The 17,242-nt window shown below is 64.3% G+C and overlaps 2 protein-coding genes across 3 annotated transcripts; one reads left to right on the top strand and one right to left on the bottom strand.

Annotated features, from left to right (window-relative positions):
* ZNF865 (zinc finger protein 865) lies at positions 1-5,542 on the bottom strand. The gene is given in 5 exon segments (XM_077193237.1): positions 1-2,538; positions 2,540-2,744; positions 2,747-2,813; positions 2,816-4,960; positions 5,491-5,542. Coding segments are annotated over 5 exon segments (3,684 nt in total). The 3' UTR covers positions 1-1,323.
* DBP (D-box binding PAR bZIP transcription factor) lies at positions 4,699-14,858 on the top strand. Of its 2 annotated transcripts, XM_077170948.1 has the most exons (5): positions 4,699-4,765; positions 5,271-5,428; positions 7,632-7,838; positions 10,167-10,345; positions 12,172-14,858. In XM_077170948.1, exons 3-5 carry the CDS (start codon positions 7,634-7,636, stop codon positions 12,385-12,387), a joined length of 600 nt encoding a protein of 199 aa, XP_077027063.1. In that variant the 5' UTR covers positions 4,699-4,765; positions 5,271-5,428; positions 7,632-7,633; the 3' UTR covers positions 12,388-14,858. The 2 variants fall into 2 exon arrangements, with proteins under 2 accessions (XP_077027063.1, XP_077027062.1); XM_077170947.1 differs by lacking the exons at positions 4,699-4,765; positions 5,271-5,428 and adding an exon at positions 5,466-6,070.
* Positions 14,859-17,242: the final 2,384 nt, after the last annotated feature.

Below are 17,242 nucleotides of genomic sequence, written 5' to 3'. Positions count from 1 at the left end.
TTCATTTGGGTTTTTCCCCATTTATTTGGTTTTTCCCCATTTTTTGGGGTTCGTTCCGGCCCCGCCCCCCCCGTTCAGCGCAGCCGCGGCCCCGCCCCCTCCCGCCCCTCCCCCATCCCGGGGTGGGGGAGGGGCCGCGGGGTTTGGGGGGGGAGGGGCGGGGCGGGTCCCGAGGCTGCATCGGGGGGCGGGGCCGTGCCCAGGTGTCCGTGTGTCCGTCTGTCCATCAATCTGAGCTGTCCATCAATCCACCTGTCAATCAATCCATCTGTCTATCAATCTGAGCTGTCCATCAATCTGAGCTGTCCATCAATCCATCTGTCCATCAATCTGAGCTGTCCATCAATCTGAGCTGTCCATCAATCCATCTGTCCATCAATCTGAGCTGTCCATCAATCCATCTGTCCATCAATCCATCTGTCCATCAATCAAGCTGTCCATCAATCTGTCTGTCCATCAATCTGAGCTGTCCATCAATCCATCTGTCCATCAATCGAGCTGTCCATCAATCTGTCTGTCCATCAATTGAGCCGTCCATCAGCCCAGGTGTGCATCGGCCCAGGTGTCCGTCTGTCCATCAGCCCAGGTGTCCGTCTGTCCCAGTGTCCATTTGGGCCATTTTGGGGGCTGATTTGGGCCATTTGGGGCTGATTTCAGCCGTTTTTGGGGCCGATTTGGGCCATTTTTGACGAGAATGACCCATTTTGGGCCAGAAAAATCCATTTTGGGGCAGGAGAGCCTTTTTGACCAGGATGACCCATTTGGGGCCAGAACGATCCATTTTGGGGCAGGATGAGCATTTTGGGGGCATTTTTGACCACAATGACCCATTTTTGACAAGAATGACCCATTTTGGGCCACAACAATCCATTTTGGGGCCATTTTTGACGAGAATGACCCATTTTGGGCCAGATTGGTCCATTTTGAGCAGGATGAGCCATTTTGGGGCCATTTTTGACAACAATGACCCATTTTGACGAGAATGACCCATTTTTGACCAGCATGACCCATTTTGGGCCAGAACAATCCATTTTGGGGCACGATGAGCCATTTTGGGGCCATTTTTGACGAGAATGACCCATTTTTGATGAGAATGACCCATTTTGGGCCAGAACTAACCATTTTGGGCCACAACGATCCATTTGGGGCCATTTTTGACCACAATGACCCATTTTTGATGAGAATGACCCATTTTTGACCAGGATGACCCATTTTGGGCCAGAACAATCCATTTTGGGACCATTTTTGACCACAATGACCATTTTTTATGAGAATGACCCATTTTTGACCACAATGACCCATTTCTGACCACGCTGCCCCATTTCAAGCCACATTACCCCATTTTTGCCCCATTTTTGCCCCATTTTCCCCCATTCTTACCCACAAACTGCCCCACGCCTGACCCGCGCCCGCCCTCCCAGCCCCGCCCTCCCAGCCCCGCCCCTCCGCGGCCCCCGCCCCCTGCGGCCCCGCCCCGCGCGGCCCCGCCCTCCCCGCGGCCCCGCCCCGCTCCGCGCGGCGCTGCCGCCGCCGCCGCCGCCGCCGCTCGTGGCCGCGCAGGTGCCGCGCGAGCGAGCCCAGGTAGAAGAAGCTCTTGCCGCACCTCTCGCACCGGTACACCTGCTCGCCCAGGTGCTGCCAGCGCCGGTGCTCCAGGAGGTTCCCGCGGAAGCGGAAGCTCTGCCCGCAGGTGCGGCAGCGCCGCGCGCGCCGCCGGCCCCGGTGCCGCCGCAGGTGCTCGGCGAGCTCGGCGGCGTGGGCGCAGCGCCGGGCGCACAGCGGGCACCGGGGCGGCCGCGCCCGGGCGTGGCGGTGCCGCCGCGGCAGCAGCGGCGCCCGGGCCCGCGGGGAGGCGCGGCCGCAGGTGCGGCAGCGCTCGGGGCGCGGCCGGGCGGGGCAGCAGCGCCGGTGCCGCCGCAGCAGCGCCGCGGCCCAGAAGCGGCGGCCGCAGGCGCCGCAGAGCGCGGGGCGGCGCCGCAGGTGCCGCCGCCGGTGCCGCAGGAGCTCGTAGGCGCCGGAGCAGCGCCGGCCGCAGGCGCCGCAGCGCCGCGGGGCCCCGGCCCTGGCCAGGTGCGCGTACCTGTGCGTCACCAGCGCCGCCACGCCCTTGAAGCTGCGCCCGCAGGTGCCGCAGGTGAAGCGCGGCGCGCTGGGCGCGGCCGGCGGCGGCTCCTCGGGCGGCGCCGGGGCCTCCTCCAGGGCCACCTGCGCGGGCGCCGCCGCCGCCGCCGCCGCCGCTGCCCCGTGCACCAGGCGGTGCCACACCAGGTTCTCCAGGAAGCCGAACACCTGCCCGCAGGTGTCGCAGCCCTGCGGCCGCTCCGGCTGTGCCGCCGCCTGTGCCGGGTCCTTGTGCGCCACGGCGCGGAGCAGGTCCGGGAGGCGCTGCCCGCACGAGCCGCACCCCAGCGCCGGCCCCGCCTCCCCGGCCACGCCCACAGCCACGCCCACCGCAGGTGAGGCGCGGTGCACCTGGCGGTGCCGGGTCAGGCTCTGCGGGTATCCGAAGGCCTTGCCGCAGGTGTCGCAGCGGTAGGGCCCGCTCGCGCGTGTGCACCACGCGGTGCTTGCGCAGGTGGAAGGACTCGCGGAAGCGCTTCCCGCACACGCCGCACTCGTGCGGCTTCTCCCCGGTGTGGATGCGCTCGTGCCGCCGCAGCGTCTCGCGCCGCCCGAAGGCGCGCCCGCACACCTGGCACCCGAAGCTCCGCCCCGCCGCACCTGTGCCGGTTGTGCCGCTCCTGGAATCGCTCCTGGTGTGTTGGTGCTGTTAGCATCGCCGTCGTGGGCGCGGCGGTGCCGCACGAGGCTCTGGGCGCGGCGTAGGCCTTGCCGCAGACGTCGCAGCGGTGGGCGGGGCGCGGCGCGCCGTGGCTCCCCTGGTGGCGCAGCAGGTAGGCGGCGTCGCGGAACTCCTTGCCGCAGACGGGGCAGGGCAGGCGCCGCGCCGGCGCCGCCGCGTGCGTGGTGCGCACGTGGCGCGTGAGGCTCTCGCGCCGGTTGAAGGCGCGGCCGCAGGCGGCGCAGGCGAACGGCTTCTCGCCCGTGTGGATGATCTGGTGCTGCGCCAGGTGGCTCGGCTTCTTGAACGCCTTCCAGCACAGCGGGCACGGGAACGGGCCCTCGGCGGGCGGCGCCGGCGGCGGCGGAGGCGGCGGGGCCGGGAGGACGCCCACGGGCGCCAGCAGCACCGGCACGCCCGGAGACACCAGGTTGGCCACGCCCGAGGTGGCGACCAGGGCGTTGGGCACCGTGGCGATGGCCGGGGACGGGCCGAGGGCCGGGGCGACCCCGGCGGGCGCCGCGGGGACCCCGCCGGACGCGGCGTTGACCGCCACGGTCAAGGCGTTGGCCCCGTTGATGTTGGCCAAGACGTTGACGCCGTTGGGCATGGTGAGCCTGGTGGCCACGGCGTTGACCCCGTTGGGTGGCGTGTTGACGGTGCTGGCCGTGGTCACCCTGGTGGCCAGCACGTTGACCCCGTTGGCCACAGCGTTGACCCCGTTGGCCGCCACGTTGACTCTGTTGGCTGTGTTGACCTCGGTGACGGCTGCGTTGACCCCATTGGGTGAAGCGTTGACCCCACTGGTCACTGTGTTGACCCCGTTGGCCGCCATGTTGACGTTGGCCGCCGCGTTGACCCCATTGGGCGGCGCGTTGACGTTGGACGCCGCGTTGACCTTGCTGGCCACCACATTGACCCCGTTGGGCACCGCGTTGACGCCGTTGGGCGCCGTGTTGACGTTGGCCACCGCGTTGAACCCGTTGGCCACTGTGTTGACCCCGCTGGTCACTGCGTTGACCCCGTTGGCCACCGTGTTGACGTTGGCCAATGGGTTGACCCCATTGGCTGCTACGTTGACCCCGTTGGCTGCTACGTTGACCCCATTGGCTGCCGCGTTGACGTTGGCCAACGAGTTGACCCCGTTGGCCGTTGCGTTGACGTTGGCCACCGCGTTGACCGCCGCGTTGCCCCCGTTGGCCGCGGCGCCGCCCCCGTTGGGCGTGTCCATGGCCACGCCCACCCCCGGCCCCGCCCGGGCCTCACGCCCGTCGCCGCCGCCGCGGTGGCAGCGCCGGTGCCGCACCAGGCTGGAGCCGTGGCTGTAGGTGCGGCCGCAGGTGCGGCACTCGTAGGGCCGCGCCCCCGCGCCCTCGGCCCCGCCCCCGGCCCCGCCCACCTGCGCCAGGTGCGGGGGCGGCCGGAAGCCCCTGGGACACGCCCAGCGCCGCTCCACCAGGTACTTGAGGCGCCGGAAGTAGCTCCGCTCCTCCTTCCCCTCCTGGGGCGTCCCTGGCGGGGTGGGCGCGGGGGTCCCCGAGGGGGTGACCACGCCCCGCTTGAGAGCCCCGCCCCCAAACAGGTGCTGGTGGCCGGACAGGTCCACGATGCCCCATTGGGGGGAGGGGAAGGCGCCCCCAGCCTCAAACAAAGGTTGGGGAGGGGGCGGCAGAGGTGGGGGGGGGAACGGGGACCCCCCCAGGGACGCCCCCCCGCCAAGGGAGCCCCCCCCAAGGGACGCCTCGGGTTTTTTGGGGTGCGAGGAGGATGAGGAGGAGGAGGAGGAGGAGGAGGAGGAGGAAGAAGGGGGGGGCTCGGGTTTGTGCTTGGGGAGGGGGCCGCGCTCGAAGGGGCGGGGCCGCCGGCGGGGGGAGGGTACTCGAAGTGGGGAGGGGGCAGCGGCAGCGCCTTGGGCGGGGGCTCGAAGGGCTCGGGGGGCTCCGGGCGCTGCTGGTGCGTCAGGAAATCCAGGAAATCGAAGGGGTACGCCTGGAACGGGCCGCTCTCGTCGTTCACGTTCGCCTCCATGGCCGGGGGGGGGTCCTGAGGGGCGTCCGGGGGTCCCGCAGGCCCCCGGGGGGGGGCCGTGGGGTCCCTCAGGCCCAAAGGGGAGAACTCGGGGGTCCCGCAGCCCCAAGGGGAGCACAGGTGAGGTTGGGGAGGGGGCGCCGGTCTCTCCTCACTCACCCTGGGCGGTCCCGGGGGTCGCGGGGGGGGTCCCGGGGCCGTCCCGAACCCTCTCGGGCCGGGCCGGGCCGGGCCGGGCCGGACGCGCCGCCCCCGCCGGAAGCGGAAGCGGAAGTGGCGGCGCGGGGGTCACGTGAGGGAGGCCCCGGTAGATTTCTTGCAAGTTTCTCCCCTCACGGAGGGTCCCGAGGATGGCGGGACCCCCCCAGCCCCTCACAGATAAAACTGAAGGGGATCGGGGAGCCCCGAACGGCGCCGGGAGGGGAATGGGGGGGGAATGGCGGCTTTGCCCTCACCAAAGATGGCGCCGGCGCCGCCTCCCTATGGCCAAGATGGCGGCGCGGCACAAGATGGCGGCGGCTTCCCTCAGCAAAGATGGCGGCTCAGCGTGAGAGGGGACTCCGGACCAATCAGAGCCGCGGGACCGGACCTGGCCACGCCCCCCGAGCACACCCAGAGGTGGGGGGATGAATATGGGGAAGGGTCGGGGGCTTTGTGACGTCACTGGGGGTGCGGGGAACCCCGCAGAGCGGAGGGGGAGTCGCTGTTGTCCCCCCCTTCCTTGGCCGCCATTTCGAGGCGCGGCCCCTTTAAGATCGCCCCGCACGTGCGTCCCCGCGTGCCCCCAGCCACGCCCCCCGATCCTGCCCGCTTCCTATTGGCCAAAACTGGGTCAGGGCCCGCCCCCCGCGCACCTCCCCATTGGCCCAATGTAGGTCAGGCCACGCCCCCCCGCATGGCCGCGCCGCCTGACCACGGCCACGCCCCCCGCGCGTCCATTGGCTGAGCTGGGCACCAGGGGCGTGGTAGCGCGGAGGAGGCGGAGCCTTTTTCTCTCTCCGTGCGGGGGCGGAGCTCTTGTCAATTTGGGGGCGTGGCTTTCGGCGGTACCGACCAATGAGAGGCGCGCAGCGTGCGCGGGGAGGGCGGGGTTTATTTTTAGAGGGGCGCGGCTCTCGAAGGAAACACGCGGCGATTGGCTGGCGGTGATGAGGGGCGTGTCCAGCGGAGGCCACGCCCCCTCACGGGCGCAGCGCCCCCCGCGGGGCTCGGGCCGAGGAACCGGGAGGGACCGGGAGGAAGCGGGAGGAACCGGGACAGGTGCGGAACGGACCGAACCGGGGGGACACGCGAGGGGACAGGACCGGGACCGGACCGGGATAGCGGGGGGGGGACACTGGGAGCAGGTAGGGATCGGACCGGGACCGGACCGGGACCGGGGACACCGGGACCGGGGAATGACCGGAGACAGGGGGGGGACAGGGAGGGGACACCAGGATCGGGGGGCAACGGGACCGGAATGGACCGGACCGGGGACACCGGGACCTGACCGGGACCGAGGACACCGGAACCGCGGGGGACACCGGGACCGGGACAGAGACGAGGCGGGGGGGGACACTGGGACCGGACCGGTGTGTGAGGGGGGGACAGGGACACCGGGACTGGGGGGGACCAGACCGGGGGCACCGGGACCGGCACCGGACCGGGGACACCGAAATGGGGGGGGGGGGGACACGAACCGGGACCGGGACCGGGAATGGAAAGGGCGGGACCGGTCCCGGTGTCCCCGAGCCCCTCCCCCCGTTCCCGGTGTCCCCGAGCCCCTCCCCTCCCCCATTCCCGGGGGGGTCACCCGAGGTGAAGCCGCACGTGGGGGCGGGGGATCCCCCCACGTGACCGCCGCACGTGCGCGCCCGCGTTCCCCCCCCCGCCGGCTCCGCCCCCTCCCTCGGCCCCGCCCCCTCCCTCGGCCCCGCCCTCTCCCCCACGCGTGTCGCCCCTCCCCCCCTTCCCGTGTCACCGAGGGGGGGGGGGTCGGGTCACGTGGGGGTGGGGGGGGTCACGTGCCGGGATTTTTTAATTGGGGAGGGGGCGGCGACCCGAGGGGGGGGGGCTGGGGGGATTTGGGGAATTTTGGGTGGGGAATTTGGGGAATTTTAGGGGAAAATTTTGGGGATTTTGGGGTGGAATTGGGGCATCTTGGGGAGGGGATTTGGGGGGAATTTTGGGAATTTTAGGGGAAAATTTTGCGGGATTTTGGGGTGGAATTGGGGCATCTTGGGGAGGGGATTTTGGGGGGAATTTGGGGCATTTTAGGGGAAAATTTTGGGGGATTTTGGGGTGGAATTTGGGCATTTTGGGGAGGGGATTTGGGGGAATTTGGGGCATTTTAGGGGAAAATTTTGCGGGATTTTGGGGTGGAATTGGGGCATTTTGGGGAGGGGATTTGGGGGGGAATTTGGGGCATTTTAGGGGAAAATTTTGGGGTGGAATTGGGGCATTTTGGGGAGGGGATTTGGGGGGGAATTTGGGGCATTTTAGGGGAAAATTTTGGGGCATTTTTGGTGGGGGGAGCTGAGGATATTTGGGGAGGGGATTTGGGGCATTTCGGGCAGAATTTGGGGCATTTTGAGGGAGGTTCCTTGGGGGGATTTCAGGCTCCATGAAGCCTTTTTTGGGAGGGGGGGGGGTCTTGGTGTCCCCTGTTACCCCCCCCCCAATTCCCGTTGCCCCCTCCCCCATTCCCGGTGCCCCCTCCCCAATTTCCGTTACCCCCCCCAATCCCGGTGCCCCCTCCCCAATTTCCGGTGCCCGCCCCAATCCCGGTGCCCCCTCCCCAATTTCCGTTGCCCCCCCCCAATTTCCGGTGCCCCCCCCCCAGGCATGGAGGAGCCGGGCGGTTCCCGGGGGGGTTTCCTGGGGGTGCCCCCCCCGCCCCCGCCGTGGGAGCGCCCCCCGGGCCCGGTTTTGGGGGGGGGTCCCGACCTGGAGTACGTGGACCTGGACGAGTTCCTGAGGGAGCACGGGCTGCCCCCCCCCAGCCCCCCGCCCCCCCCGGCGCGCAGCCCCCAGCCCGAGAGGGCCCCCGGTACATGGGGGGGGGGGGGAAATTGGGGAGGGGGCGATGGGGAGGGGGGAAATGGGAAAAATTGGGGAGGGGGGAATGGGAAAAACTGGGGAGGGGGGAATGGGAATTGGGGAGGGGGCAATGGGAAAAATTGGGGAGGGGGGAATGGGAAAAACTGGGGACAGGGGAATGGGAAAAACTGGGGAGGGGGCGATGGGAATGGGGAGGGAAAAGGGAAATGGGGAGGGGGCAATGGGAATGGGGGGCAATGGGAAAAATTGGGGAGGGGGCAATGGGAATGGGGAGGGGGGAATGGGAAAAACTGGAGAGGGGGGAATGGGGAGGGGGCAACGGGAATGGGGAGGGGGGGAAAGGAAAAACCGGGGAGGGGGCAATGGGATAAAGGGGGGGCAGTGGGAATTGGGGAGGGGGTAATGGGAATGGGGAGGGGGTAATGGGAATGGGGAGGGGGCAGGGGGAATTGGGGAGGGGGCAACGGGAATTGGGGAATTGAGGAAGGGGCACAAAGGGCATTGGGGAGGGGGCAATGGGAATTGGGGAGGGGGTGCCTGGAAGGGAGGGCAATAGGAATGAGGGGGGGACTGGGAATTGGGGAGGGGGCAAAGGGAATTGGGGAGGGGGTAACAGGAATTGGGGAGGGGGCACAAAGTGAATTGGAGGGGGGCACAAAGTGAATTGAGGAGGGGGCACAAAGGGAATTGGGGAATTGAGGAAGGGGCACAAAGGGAATTGGGGAGGGCAGCAGGAATTGGGGAATTGAGGAAGGGGCACAAAGGGAATATTGGGGAGGGGGCAGCAGCAATTGGGGAATTGGGGAGGGGGCACAAAGTGAACATTGAGGAGGGGGCACAAAGGGAATTGAGGAGGGGGCACAAGGCGAACATTGGGGAAGGGGCAATGGGAAATTGAGGAGGGGGCACAAAGTGAACATTGGGGAAGGGGCAATGGGAAACAGGAAATTGAGGAGGGGGCACAAGGCGAACATTGGGGCACAAAGGGAATTGAGGAGGGGGCACAAAGCGAACATTGAGGAGGGGGCACAAAGGCAATTGAGGAGGGGGCACAAGGCGAACATTTGGGGGGGATGCAAAGGGAATTGGGGAGGGGGCACAAAGTGAACATTGGGGAGGGGGCAGCAGGAATTGGGGAATTGGGGAGGAGGGGGCAGCAGCAATTGAGGAATTGAGGAGGGGGCGCAAGGCGAACATTGGGGAGGGGGCACAAAGGGAATTGAGGAGGGGGCACAAGGCGAACATTGGGGAAGGGGCAATGGGAATTGGGGAATTGGGGAGGAGGGGGCAGCAGCAATTGGGGAATTGAGGAAGGGGCACAAAGCGAACATTGGGGAGGGGGCACAAAGGGAATTGAGGAATTGGGGAGGGGGCACAAAGCGAACATTGGGGAGGGGGCACAAAGGGAATTGAGGAATTGAGGAGGGGGCACAAAGCGAACATTGGGGCACAAAGGAAATTGAGGAGGGGGCACAAAGCGAACATTGGGGCACAAAGGGAATTGGGGAATTGAGGAAGGGGCACAAGGTGAACATTGGGGAGGGGGCACAAAGGGAATTGAGGAGGGGGCACAAGGCGAACATTGGGGAAGGGGCAATGGGAAATTGAGGAAGGGGCACAAAGCGAACATTTGGGGGGGATGCAAAGGGAATTGAGGAGGGGGCACAAGGCGAACATTGGGGAGGAGGGGGCACAAAGGAAATTGAGGAGGGGGCACAAGGCGAACATTGGGGAGGAAGGGGCACAAAGTGAGAATTGGGGAATTGAGGAGGGGGCACAAAGCGAACATTGGGGAAGGGGCAATGGGAATTGGGGAATTGAGGGGGGGGCAGCAGCAATTGGGGAATTTAGGAGGGGGCACAAAGCGAACATTTGGGGGGGATGCAATGGGAATTGAGGAGGGGGCACAAAGCGAACATTGGGGGGGATGCAAAGGGAATTGGGGAATTGGGGAGGGGGCACAAGGTGAACATTGGGGAGGGGGCACAAAGGGAATTGAGGAATTGGGGAGGGGGCACAAGGCGAACATTGGGGAGGAGGGGGCACAAAGGGAATTGAGGAGGGGGCACAAAGCGAACATTGGGGAGGGGGCACAAAGGGAATTGAGGAGGGGGCACAAGGCGAACATTGGAGCACAAAGTGAATTGAGGAATTGAGGAGGGGGCACAAAGCGAACATTGGGGCACAAAGGGAATTGAGGAATTGAGGAAGGGGCACAAAGCGAACATTGAGGAAGGGGCAATGGGAAATTGAGGAGGGGGCACAAAGCAAACATTCGGGGCCCCCTCCCCACTGACCCCCCTGGCTCCCCCCGCAGCCCCGGGCCCCCCCCGCGCCCCCGCGGAGGCCGAGGCGCCGGGGGGGGGTCCCGGGGGGGCTCCCGGGGGGGCTCCCGGGCCCCTGGACCCGCGGCGGCTCCGGTTCTCGCAGGAGGAGCTGCGGCCGCAGCCCATGGCCCGCAAGGCCCGCAAGGTGCACGTGCCCGACGAGCAGAAGGTGGGGGCCAAATCCGCACCCCAAAAATTGGGGGGTTTGAGGGCATTTTGGGGGGAAATTGGGGGATTTGGGGGAGTTTTGGGGCATTTTGGGGGAGTTTTGGGGGAGTTTGGGGGGATTTGGGGGCATTTTGGGGGAGTTTTGGGGGAGTTTGGGGGGATTTGGGGGCATTTTGGGGGGATTTTAGTGGGGATTTGGGGGAGTTTTGGGGGATTTTAGTGGGGATTTGGGGGGAGTTTTGGGGATTTTGGGGGCATTTTGGGGGGAAATTAGGGGGATTTGGGGGGAGTTTGAGGGGAGTTTTGTGAGAGTTTTAGGGAATTTTAGTGGAGTCTGGGGGGGTTTGGGGGATTTGGGAGGAGTTTTGGGGGGAGTTTGGGGATTTGGGGGGAGTTTTGGGGGGATTTTGGGGGGATTTTAGGAGAGTTTTGGGGATTTGGGGGGATTTTCAGGGGAGTTTTGGGGGACTATGGGAGTTTTGGGGGGTTTTGCGGATTTTGGGGGGAGTTTTGGGGATTTTAGTGGGGAGTTTTGGGGATTTTCAGAGGAGTTTTGGGATTTGAGGGGTTTTGGGGGAGTTTTGGGGGATTTTGGGGAGTTTGGGGGGATTTGGGGAGTTTTGGGGGGGTTTGCGGATTTTGGGGGGAGTTTTGGGGGATTTTAGTGGGGAGTTTTGGGGGATTTTCAGGGGAGTTTTGGGGGACTATGGGGGATTTGGAGAGAGTTTTGGGGGATTTTAGTGGGGATTTTGGGAGAGTTTAGGGGGATTTTGGGGGATTTTAGGAGAGATTTGGGGGGAGTTTTGGGGGAGTTTTGGGGATTTGGGGAGAATTTTGCGGGGATTTTAGGAGAGTTTTTGGGATTTTGGGGAGGAGTTTGGGGGGATTTTGGGGGCATTTTGGGGGGTTTGGGAGGAGTTTTGTGAGAGTTTTAGGGATTTTGGGGGATTTTGGGGGGATTTTAGGAGAGTTTTGGGGTTTTGGGGCAGTTTGGGGATTTTTGGGGTGGTGGAAGCGGGGGGAGCTTCAGGTTTGGGGATTTCTGGGGTCTGCGGGGCCATCGTGGGGGTCCCGGTGTGCCCTGGGTGCATCCCAGTGTCCCTGTGTCCATCCCTTGTCCCCATGTCCATCCCTGTGTCCATCCCTTGTCCCCGTGTCCATCCCCTGTCCATCCCTTGGGTCATTCCCTGTGTCCATCCCCTGTCCCTGCTGTCCCTTGTCCCCTCACTGTCCCTTGTTCCCGTGTCCATCCCTTGTCCCCGTGTCCGTCCCTGTGTCCATCCCTCGTCCCCGTGTCCATTCCTGTGTCCATCCCCTGTCCATGCTGTCCCCTCACTGTCCCTTGTCCCTGTGTCCATTCCCTGTGTCCATCCCCGTGTCCATCCCTGTGTCCATCCCTGTGTCCATCCCCTGTCTCTGTGTCCATCCCTGTGTCCATCCCTGTGTCCATCCCCTGTCCCTGCTGTCCCTGTGTCCCCTCCCTGTCCCCTCCCTGTCCCCTCCCTGTCCCCTCACTGTCCCCTCACTGTCCCTGCTGTCCCCTGAGCCATTCCCCGTGTCCATCCCTGTGTCCATCCCTGTGTCCATCCCTTGTCCCCGTGTCCATCCCCTGTCCCTGCTGTCCCCTCCCTGTCCCTGTGTCCATCCCCTGTCCCTGTGTCCCCTCCCTGTCCCTGTGTCCCCTCTCTGTCCCCTCCCTGTCCCTGCTGTCCCCTCCCTGTCCCCTCACTGTCCATCCCCTGTCCCCGTGTCCATCCCCTGTCCCTCCCTGTCCCCTCCCTGTCCCTCCCTGTCCCTCACCGTCCCCTCGCCGTCCCCGTGTCCCAGGACGAGAAGTACTGGAGCCGCCGCTCCCGGAACAACGCGGCCGCCAAGCGCTCCCGGGACGCGCGGCGGCTCAAGGAGAACCAGATCTCGGTGCGGGCGGCGTTCCTGGAGCGGGAGAACGCCGCGCTGCGCCTCGAGGTGGCGGCGGCGCGCCGGGAGCTGCAGCGGTTCCGCGCGATCCTGCAGAGATACGAGGCGCAGCACGGGCAGATCTGAGGGGTTTGGGATCATCCTGGAGGGGTTGGGATCGTCCTGGAGGGGTTGGGATGGCCCCAGGACTGACCCAGGACAGCTCCAGCGCTTCCGCGCCATCCTGCAGAGATACGAGGCACAGCACGGGCAGATCTGAGGGGTTTGGGATCGTCCTGGAGGGGTTGGGATGGCCCCAGGTGATCCAGGACTGATCCAGAACAACCCAAGGTGATCCAGGACTGACCCAGGACTGACCCAGGATGGCCCCAGGTGATCCAGGACTGACCCAGGACAGCTGCAGCGCTTCCGTGCGATCCTGCAGAGATACGAGGCACAGCATGGACAGATCTGAGGGGTTTGGGGGCTTTGGGATTGTCCTGGAGGGGTTGGGATGGCCCCAGGACTGACCCAGGACTGATCCAGAACTGATCCAGCAATTCCGCACCATCCTGCAGAGATACGAGGCGCAGCACGGACAGATCTGAGGGGTTTGGGATCGTCCTGGAGGGTTTGGGATGGCCCCAGGTGACCCAGGACTGACCCAGAACTGATCCAGGATGGCCCCAGGTGATCCAGGACTGACCCAGGACAACCCAAGGTGATCCAGGAGTGACCCAGGACTGACCCAAGACAGCTCCAGCGCTTCCGTGCCATCCTGCAGAGATACGAGGCGCAGCACGGACAGATCTGAGGGGTTTGGGATCGTCCTGGAGGGTTTGGGATGGCCCCAGGTGATCCAGGAGTGATCCAGGACTGATCCAGGATGGCCCCAGGTGATCCAGGACTGACCCAGGACAGCTCCAGCGCTTCCGTGCCATCCTGCAGAGATACGAGGCGCAGCACGGGCAGATCTGACACATCCCGGAGGGTTTGGGGGCTTTGGGATCGTCCTGGAGGGTTTGGGATGGCCCTGGGTGATCCAGGACTGATCCAGAACAACCCAAGGTGATCCAAGACTGACCCAGGACTGATCCAGGACTGATCCAGGACTGATCCAGAACAACCCAAGGTGATTCAGGAGTGATCCAGAACTGATCCAGGACTGATCCAGCAATTCCACACCATCCTGCAGAGATACGAGGCACAGCACGGACAGATCTGAGGGGTTTGGAATCGTCCTGGAGGGTTTGGGATGGCCCCAGGTGATGCAGGAGTGATCCAGAACTGATCCAGGACAGCCCCAGGTGATCCAGGACTGACCCAGGACAGCTGCAGCGCTTCCGTGCGATCCTGCAGAGATACGAGGCACAGCACGGGCAGATCTGACACATCCTGGAGGGGTTTGGGATCGTCCCGGAGCGTTTGGGATCGTCCTGGAGGGGTTGGGATCATCCTGGATCGTTTGGGGCAGCCCCAGGTGATCCAGGAGTGACCCAGGACAACCCAAGGTGATTCAGGAGTGATCCAGGACTGACCCAGGATGGCCCCAGGTGATCCAGGACAGACTCAGAACAGCTCCAGCGATTCCACACCATCCTGCAGAGATACGAGGCACAGCACGGACAGATCTGAGACATCCTGGAGGGGTTGGGATCGTCCTGGAGGGTTTGGGATCGTCCTGGAGGGGTTGGGATGGCCCCAGGACTGACCCAGGACAGCTCCAGCGCTTCCGTGCCATCCTGCAGAGATACGAGGCGCAGCACGGGCAGATCTGAGACATCCTGGAGGGGTTGGGATCATCCTGGAGGGTTTGGGATCGTCCTGGAGGGGTTGGGATGGCTCCAGGACTGATCCAGGACTGACCCAGGACAGCTCCAGCGCTTCCGTGCCATCCTGCAGAGATACGAGGCACAGCACGGGCAGATCTGAGGGGTTTGGGGGCTTTGGGATCGTCCTGGAGGGGTTGGGATCGTCCTGGAGGGGTTGGGATGGCTCCAGGACTGACCCAGGACAGCTGCAGGTGATCCAGGACTGACCCAGAACTGATCCAGCAATTCCGCGCCATCCTGCAGAGATACGAGGCGCAGCACAGGCAGATCTGAGACATCCCGGAGGGTTTGGGATCGTCCTGGAGGGGTTGGGATGGCCCCAGGTGACCCAGGACTGATCCAGAACAACCCAAGGTGATCCAAGACTGACCCAGGACTGATCCAGAACAACCCAAGGTGATTCAGGAGTGATCCAGGACTGATCCAGGACTGATCCAGCAGTTCCACGCCATCCTGCAGAGATACGAGGCGCAGCATGGGCAGATCTGAGACATCCTGGAGGGGTTGGGGGGCTTTGGGATTGTCCTGGAGGGTTTGGGATGGCCCCAGGTGATCCAGGACTGATCCAGAACTGATCCAGGATGGCCCCAGGTGATCCAGGACTGACCCAGGACAGCTGCAGAGAATCCGTGCCATCCTGCAGAGATACGAGGCACAGCACGGACAGATCTGAGGGGTTTGGGATCGTCCTGGAGGGGTTGGGATGGCCCCAGGTGATCCAGGAGTGATCCAGAACAACCCAAGGTGATCCAGGAGTGACCCAGGACTGATCCAGGATGGCCCCAGGTGATCCAGGACTGACCCAGCACAGCTGCAGCACTTCCGTGCCATCCTGCAGAGATACGAGGCGCAGCACAGGCAGATCTGAGGGGTTTGGGGGCTTTAGGATCATCCTGGAGGGTTTGGGATCGTCCTGGAGCGTTTGGGATGGCCCCAGGAGTGACCCAAGACAGCTCCAGGTGATCCAGGACTGATCCAGGACAGCCCCAGGTGATCCAGGACTGCCTGGGAGGGATTTGGGACTGCACCGAGAGCCTGCAGAGATTTGGGGACAGTTTGGGGAGGTTTGGGGACAGTTTGGGGAGGTTTGGGCACAGTTTGGGGAGGTTTGGGCACAGTTTGGGGAGATTTGGGACAGCTCCAGGAACGCAGGATCCCAACCAGACCCAGCCGTGGGATCCCAAATGGATCCAGAACCAGGCACCGGGATCCAGAACCAGGCACAGCTCCAGGATCCGGGATTGGGCCCTGGATCCAGGACCAGGACCCAGCACCAGAACCCAGGGATGGGACCCAGAACCGGGATCTAGAACCAGGATCCAGTGAGAAAAATCTAGAACTGGGATGCAATGGAAACCTCCAGAACCGGGATCCAGAACCAGGATTCAGAACCAAGATCCAGTGAGAACCTCCAGAACCAGGATTCAGAACCAGGATCCAGCAAGAAAAATCTAGAACTGGGTTCCAGAACCAGGATCCAGTGATGGGATCCAGGACCAGGATCCAGCACCAGAACCCAGTGTGGAATCCAGGACTGGGATCCAGAACCGGATCCAGGACCTGGATCCCGATCCAGGACTCAGAACCAGGATCCAGATCCAGGACCCAGAACCAGGATCCAGATCCAGGATCCAGATCCAGGACCCAGAACCAGGATCCAGATCCAGGACCCAGAACCAGGATCCAGATCCAGGACCAGGATCCAGATCCAGGACCCAGCACCAGATCCAGGACCAGGATCCAGATCCAGGACTCAGAACCAGGATCCAGATCCAGGACCCAGAACCAGGATCCAGATCCAGGACCAGGATCCAGATCCAGGACCCAGCACCAGGATCCAGATCCAGGACCCAGAACCAGGATCCAGATCCAGGACCAGGATCCAGCACCAGATCCAGGACCAGGATCCAGATCCAGGACCCAGAACCAGGATCCAGATCCAGGACCCAGCACCGGGATCCAGATCCAGGACCAGGATCCAGATCCAGGACCCAGCACCAGATCCAGGACCAGGATCCAGATCCAGGACTCAGAACCAGGATCCAGCACCAGATCCAGAACCGGGATCTGGCACCAGACCCAGAACCGGGATCCAGATCCAGGATCCGGATCCAGGACCCAGCACCGGATCCAGCAGCCCCTCCCTCCCTCCCCAGTTCCCAAATTTTGGGACCCCCCGGGACTGCTCCCCCCCCGCCCCCCCCCGGCTCCCCCTCCCCCCTCCCCTATTTATTCCCAGCCCCTCCCCCCGGGCTGGATCAAAGCACAAATTCTGGGGGGGGGAGGGGGGGGTCCCGAGGGTCTCCCCTCCCCCTCCCCTCCCCCAGTGACCATTCCCAGTTCAGGCCAGTAGCGTTACTGGGGTGGGGGGAGGGGCGCCCCCGCCACCCCCTCCCCCTCCCCGAAATCTCTCTGCCCCTCCCCCCCCCACGCCCCCTGCACTTTGACCACTTTACCGCCCCTCCCCCCCCCAGCACGAGGGATTTTATGGGGGGGGGAGGGGGTCGCGCCCCGCCCCCCGGGGGTGGGGGAGGGGTTTTTGTACAGAATTAAAACAAAAAAAAACCACAAAAAATGGAGCCTGAACTGGGAGCGCTGGGAGGGGGAACTGGGAGGGGGGAGGGGCCCCAGACCCCCCCCCCAAAAAACTCGGGGTCGCTCCAAGGCTGGATTTTATTGCACAGAGAGGGAGGAGGCGCCCCAAATTCCCTTTGGGAGCCCCAAAAATCCCCAAATTCCCCCAAATCCGGGTCCGTGGGGTCCCCTCTGTCCCCCTGTCCACCTTTTGTCCCGCTGTCCCCCCTTTGACCCTTGACCCGGCAGCTTTCCCCGCCCCTCTCCCTCCCAGCCAATCAGGAGCCGCCGCCCCTCCGAGCGCAGCCAATGGGAGGCCGCGCTGCATCCGCCATCTTTGCTAAGGGCAGCGCCGCTATTGGAAGCAGTAGTGGGTGAAGCCGCGGGCGCCATCTTGAAAGTGGGATTCAGCCAATGGCAGCGCCGTAGCCATGGCAACGCCCGGCCCGCGGCCGCCATGCTGGCTGAGGGCAAATTCGCCTCTGCCAGGAGAAGCCTCGCGTTTTGCCGCAGGGTGCGGCAGCGCCGTCCCTAATTAACAGGGCTAATTATCCTCCCGCCCGCCTTCCCTTCCCGCTAATTAACGGCGCTCCTTA

Source organism: Agelaius phoeniceus, chromosome 37, assembly GCF_051311805.1.
Source record: "Agelaius phoeniceus isolate bAgePho1 chromosome 37, bAgePho1.hap1, whole genome shotgun sequence".
NCBI lineage: Eukaryota > Metazoa > Chordata > Aves > Passeriformes > Icteridae > Agelaius > Agelaius phoeniceus.
The sequence above is the reverse complement of the archived record's forward strand: the minus strand, read 5'-3'. Positions and strand labels throughout refer to the sequence as shown.

Coding starts and splice junctions, on each gene's coding strand:
- DBP (XM_077170947.1), top strand. CDS start 5,959: ATGAGGGGCGTGTCCAGCGGAGGCCACGCCCCCTCACGGGCGCAGCGC. Junction 7,839..10,166: donor CCAGCCCGAGAGGGCCCCCG/GTACATGGGGGG, acceptor CTCCCCCCGCAG/CCCCGGGCCCCCCCCGCGCC. Junction 10,346..12,171: donor ACGTGCCCGACGAGCAGAAG/GTGGGGGCCAAA, acceptor CCCGTGTCCCAG/GACGAGAAGTACTGGAGCCG.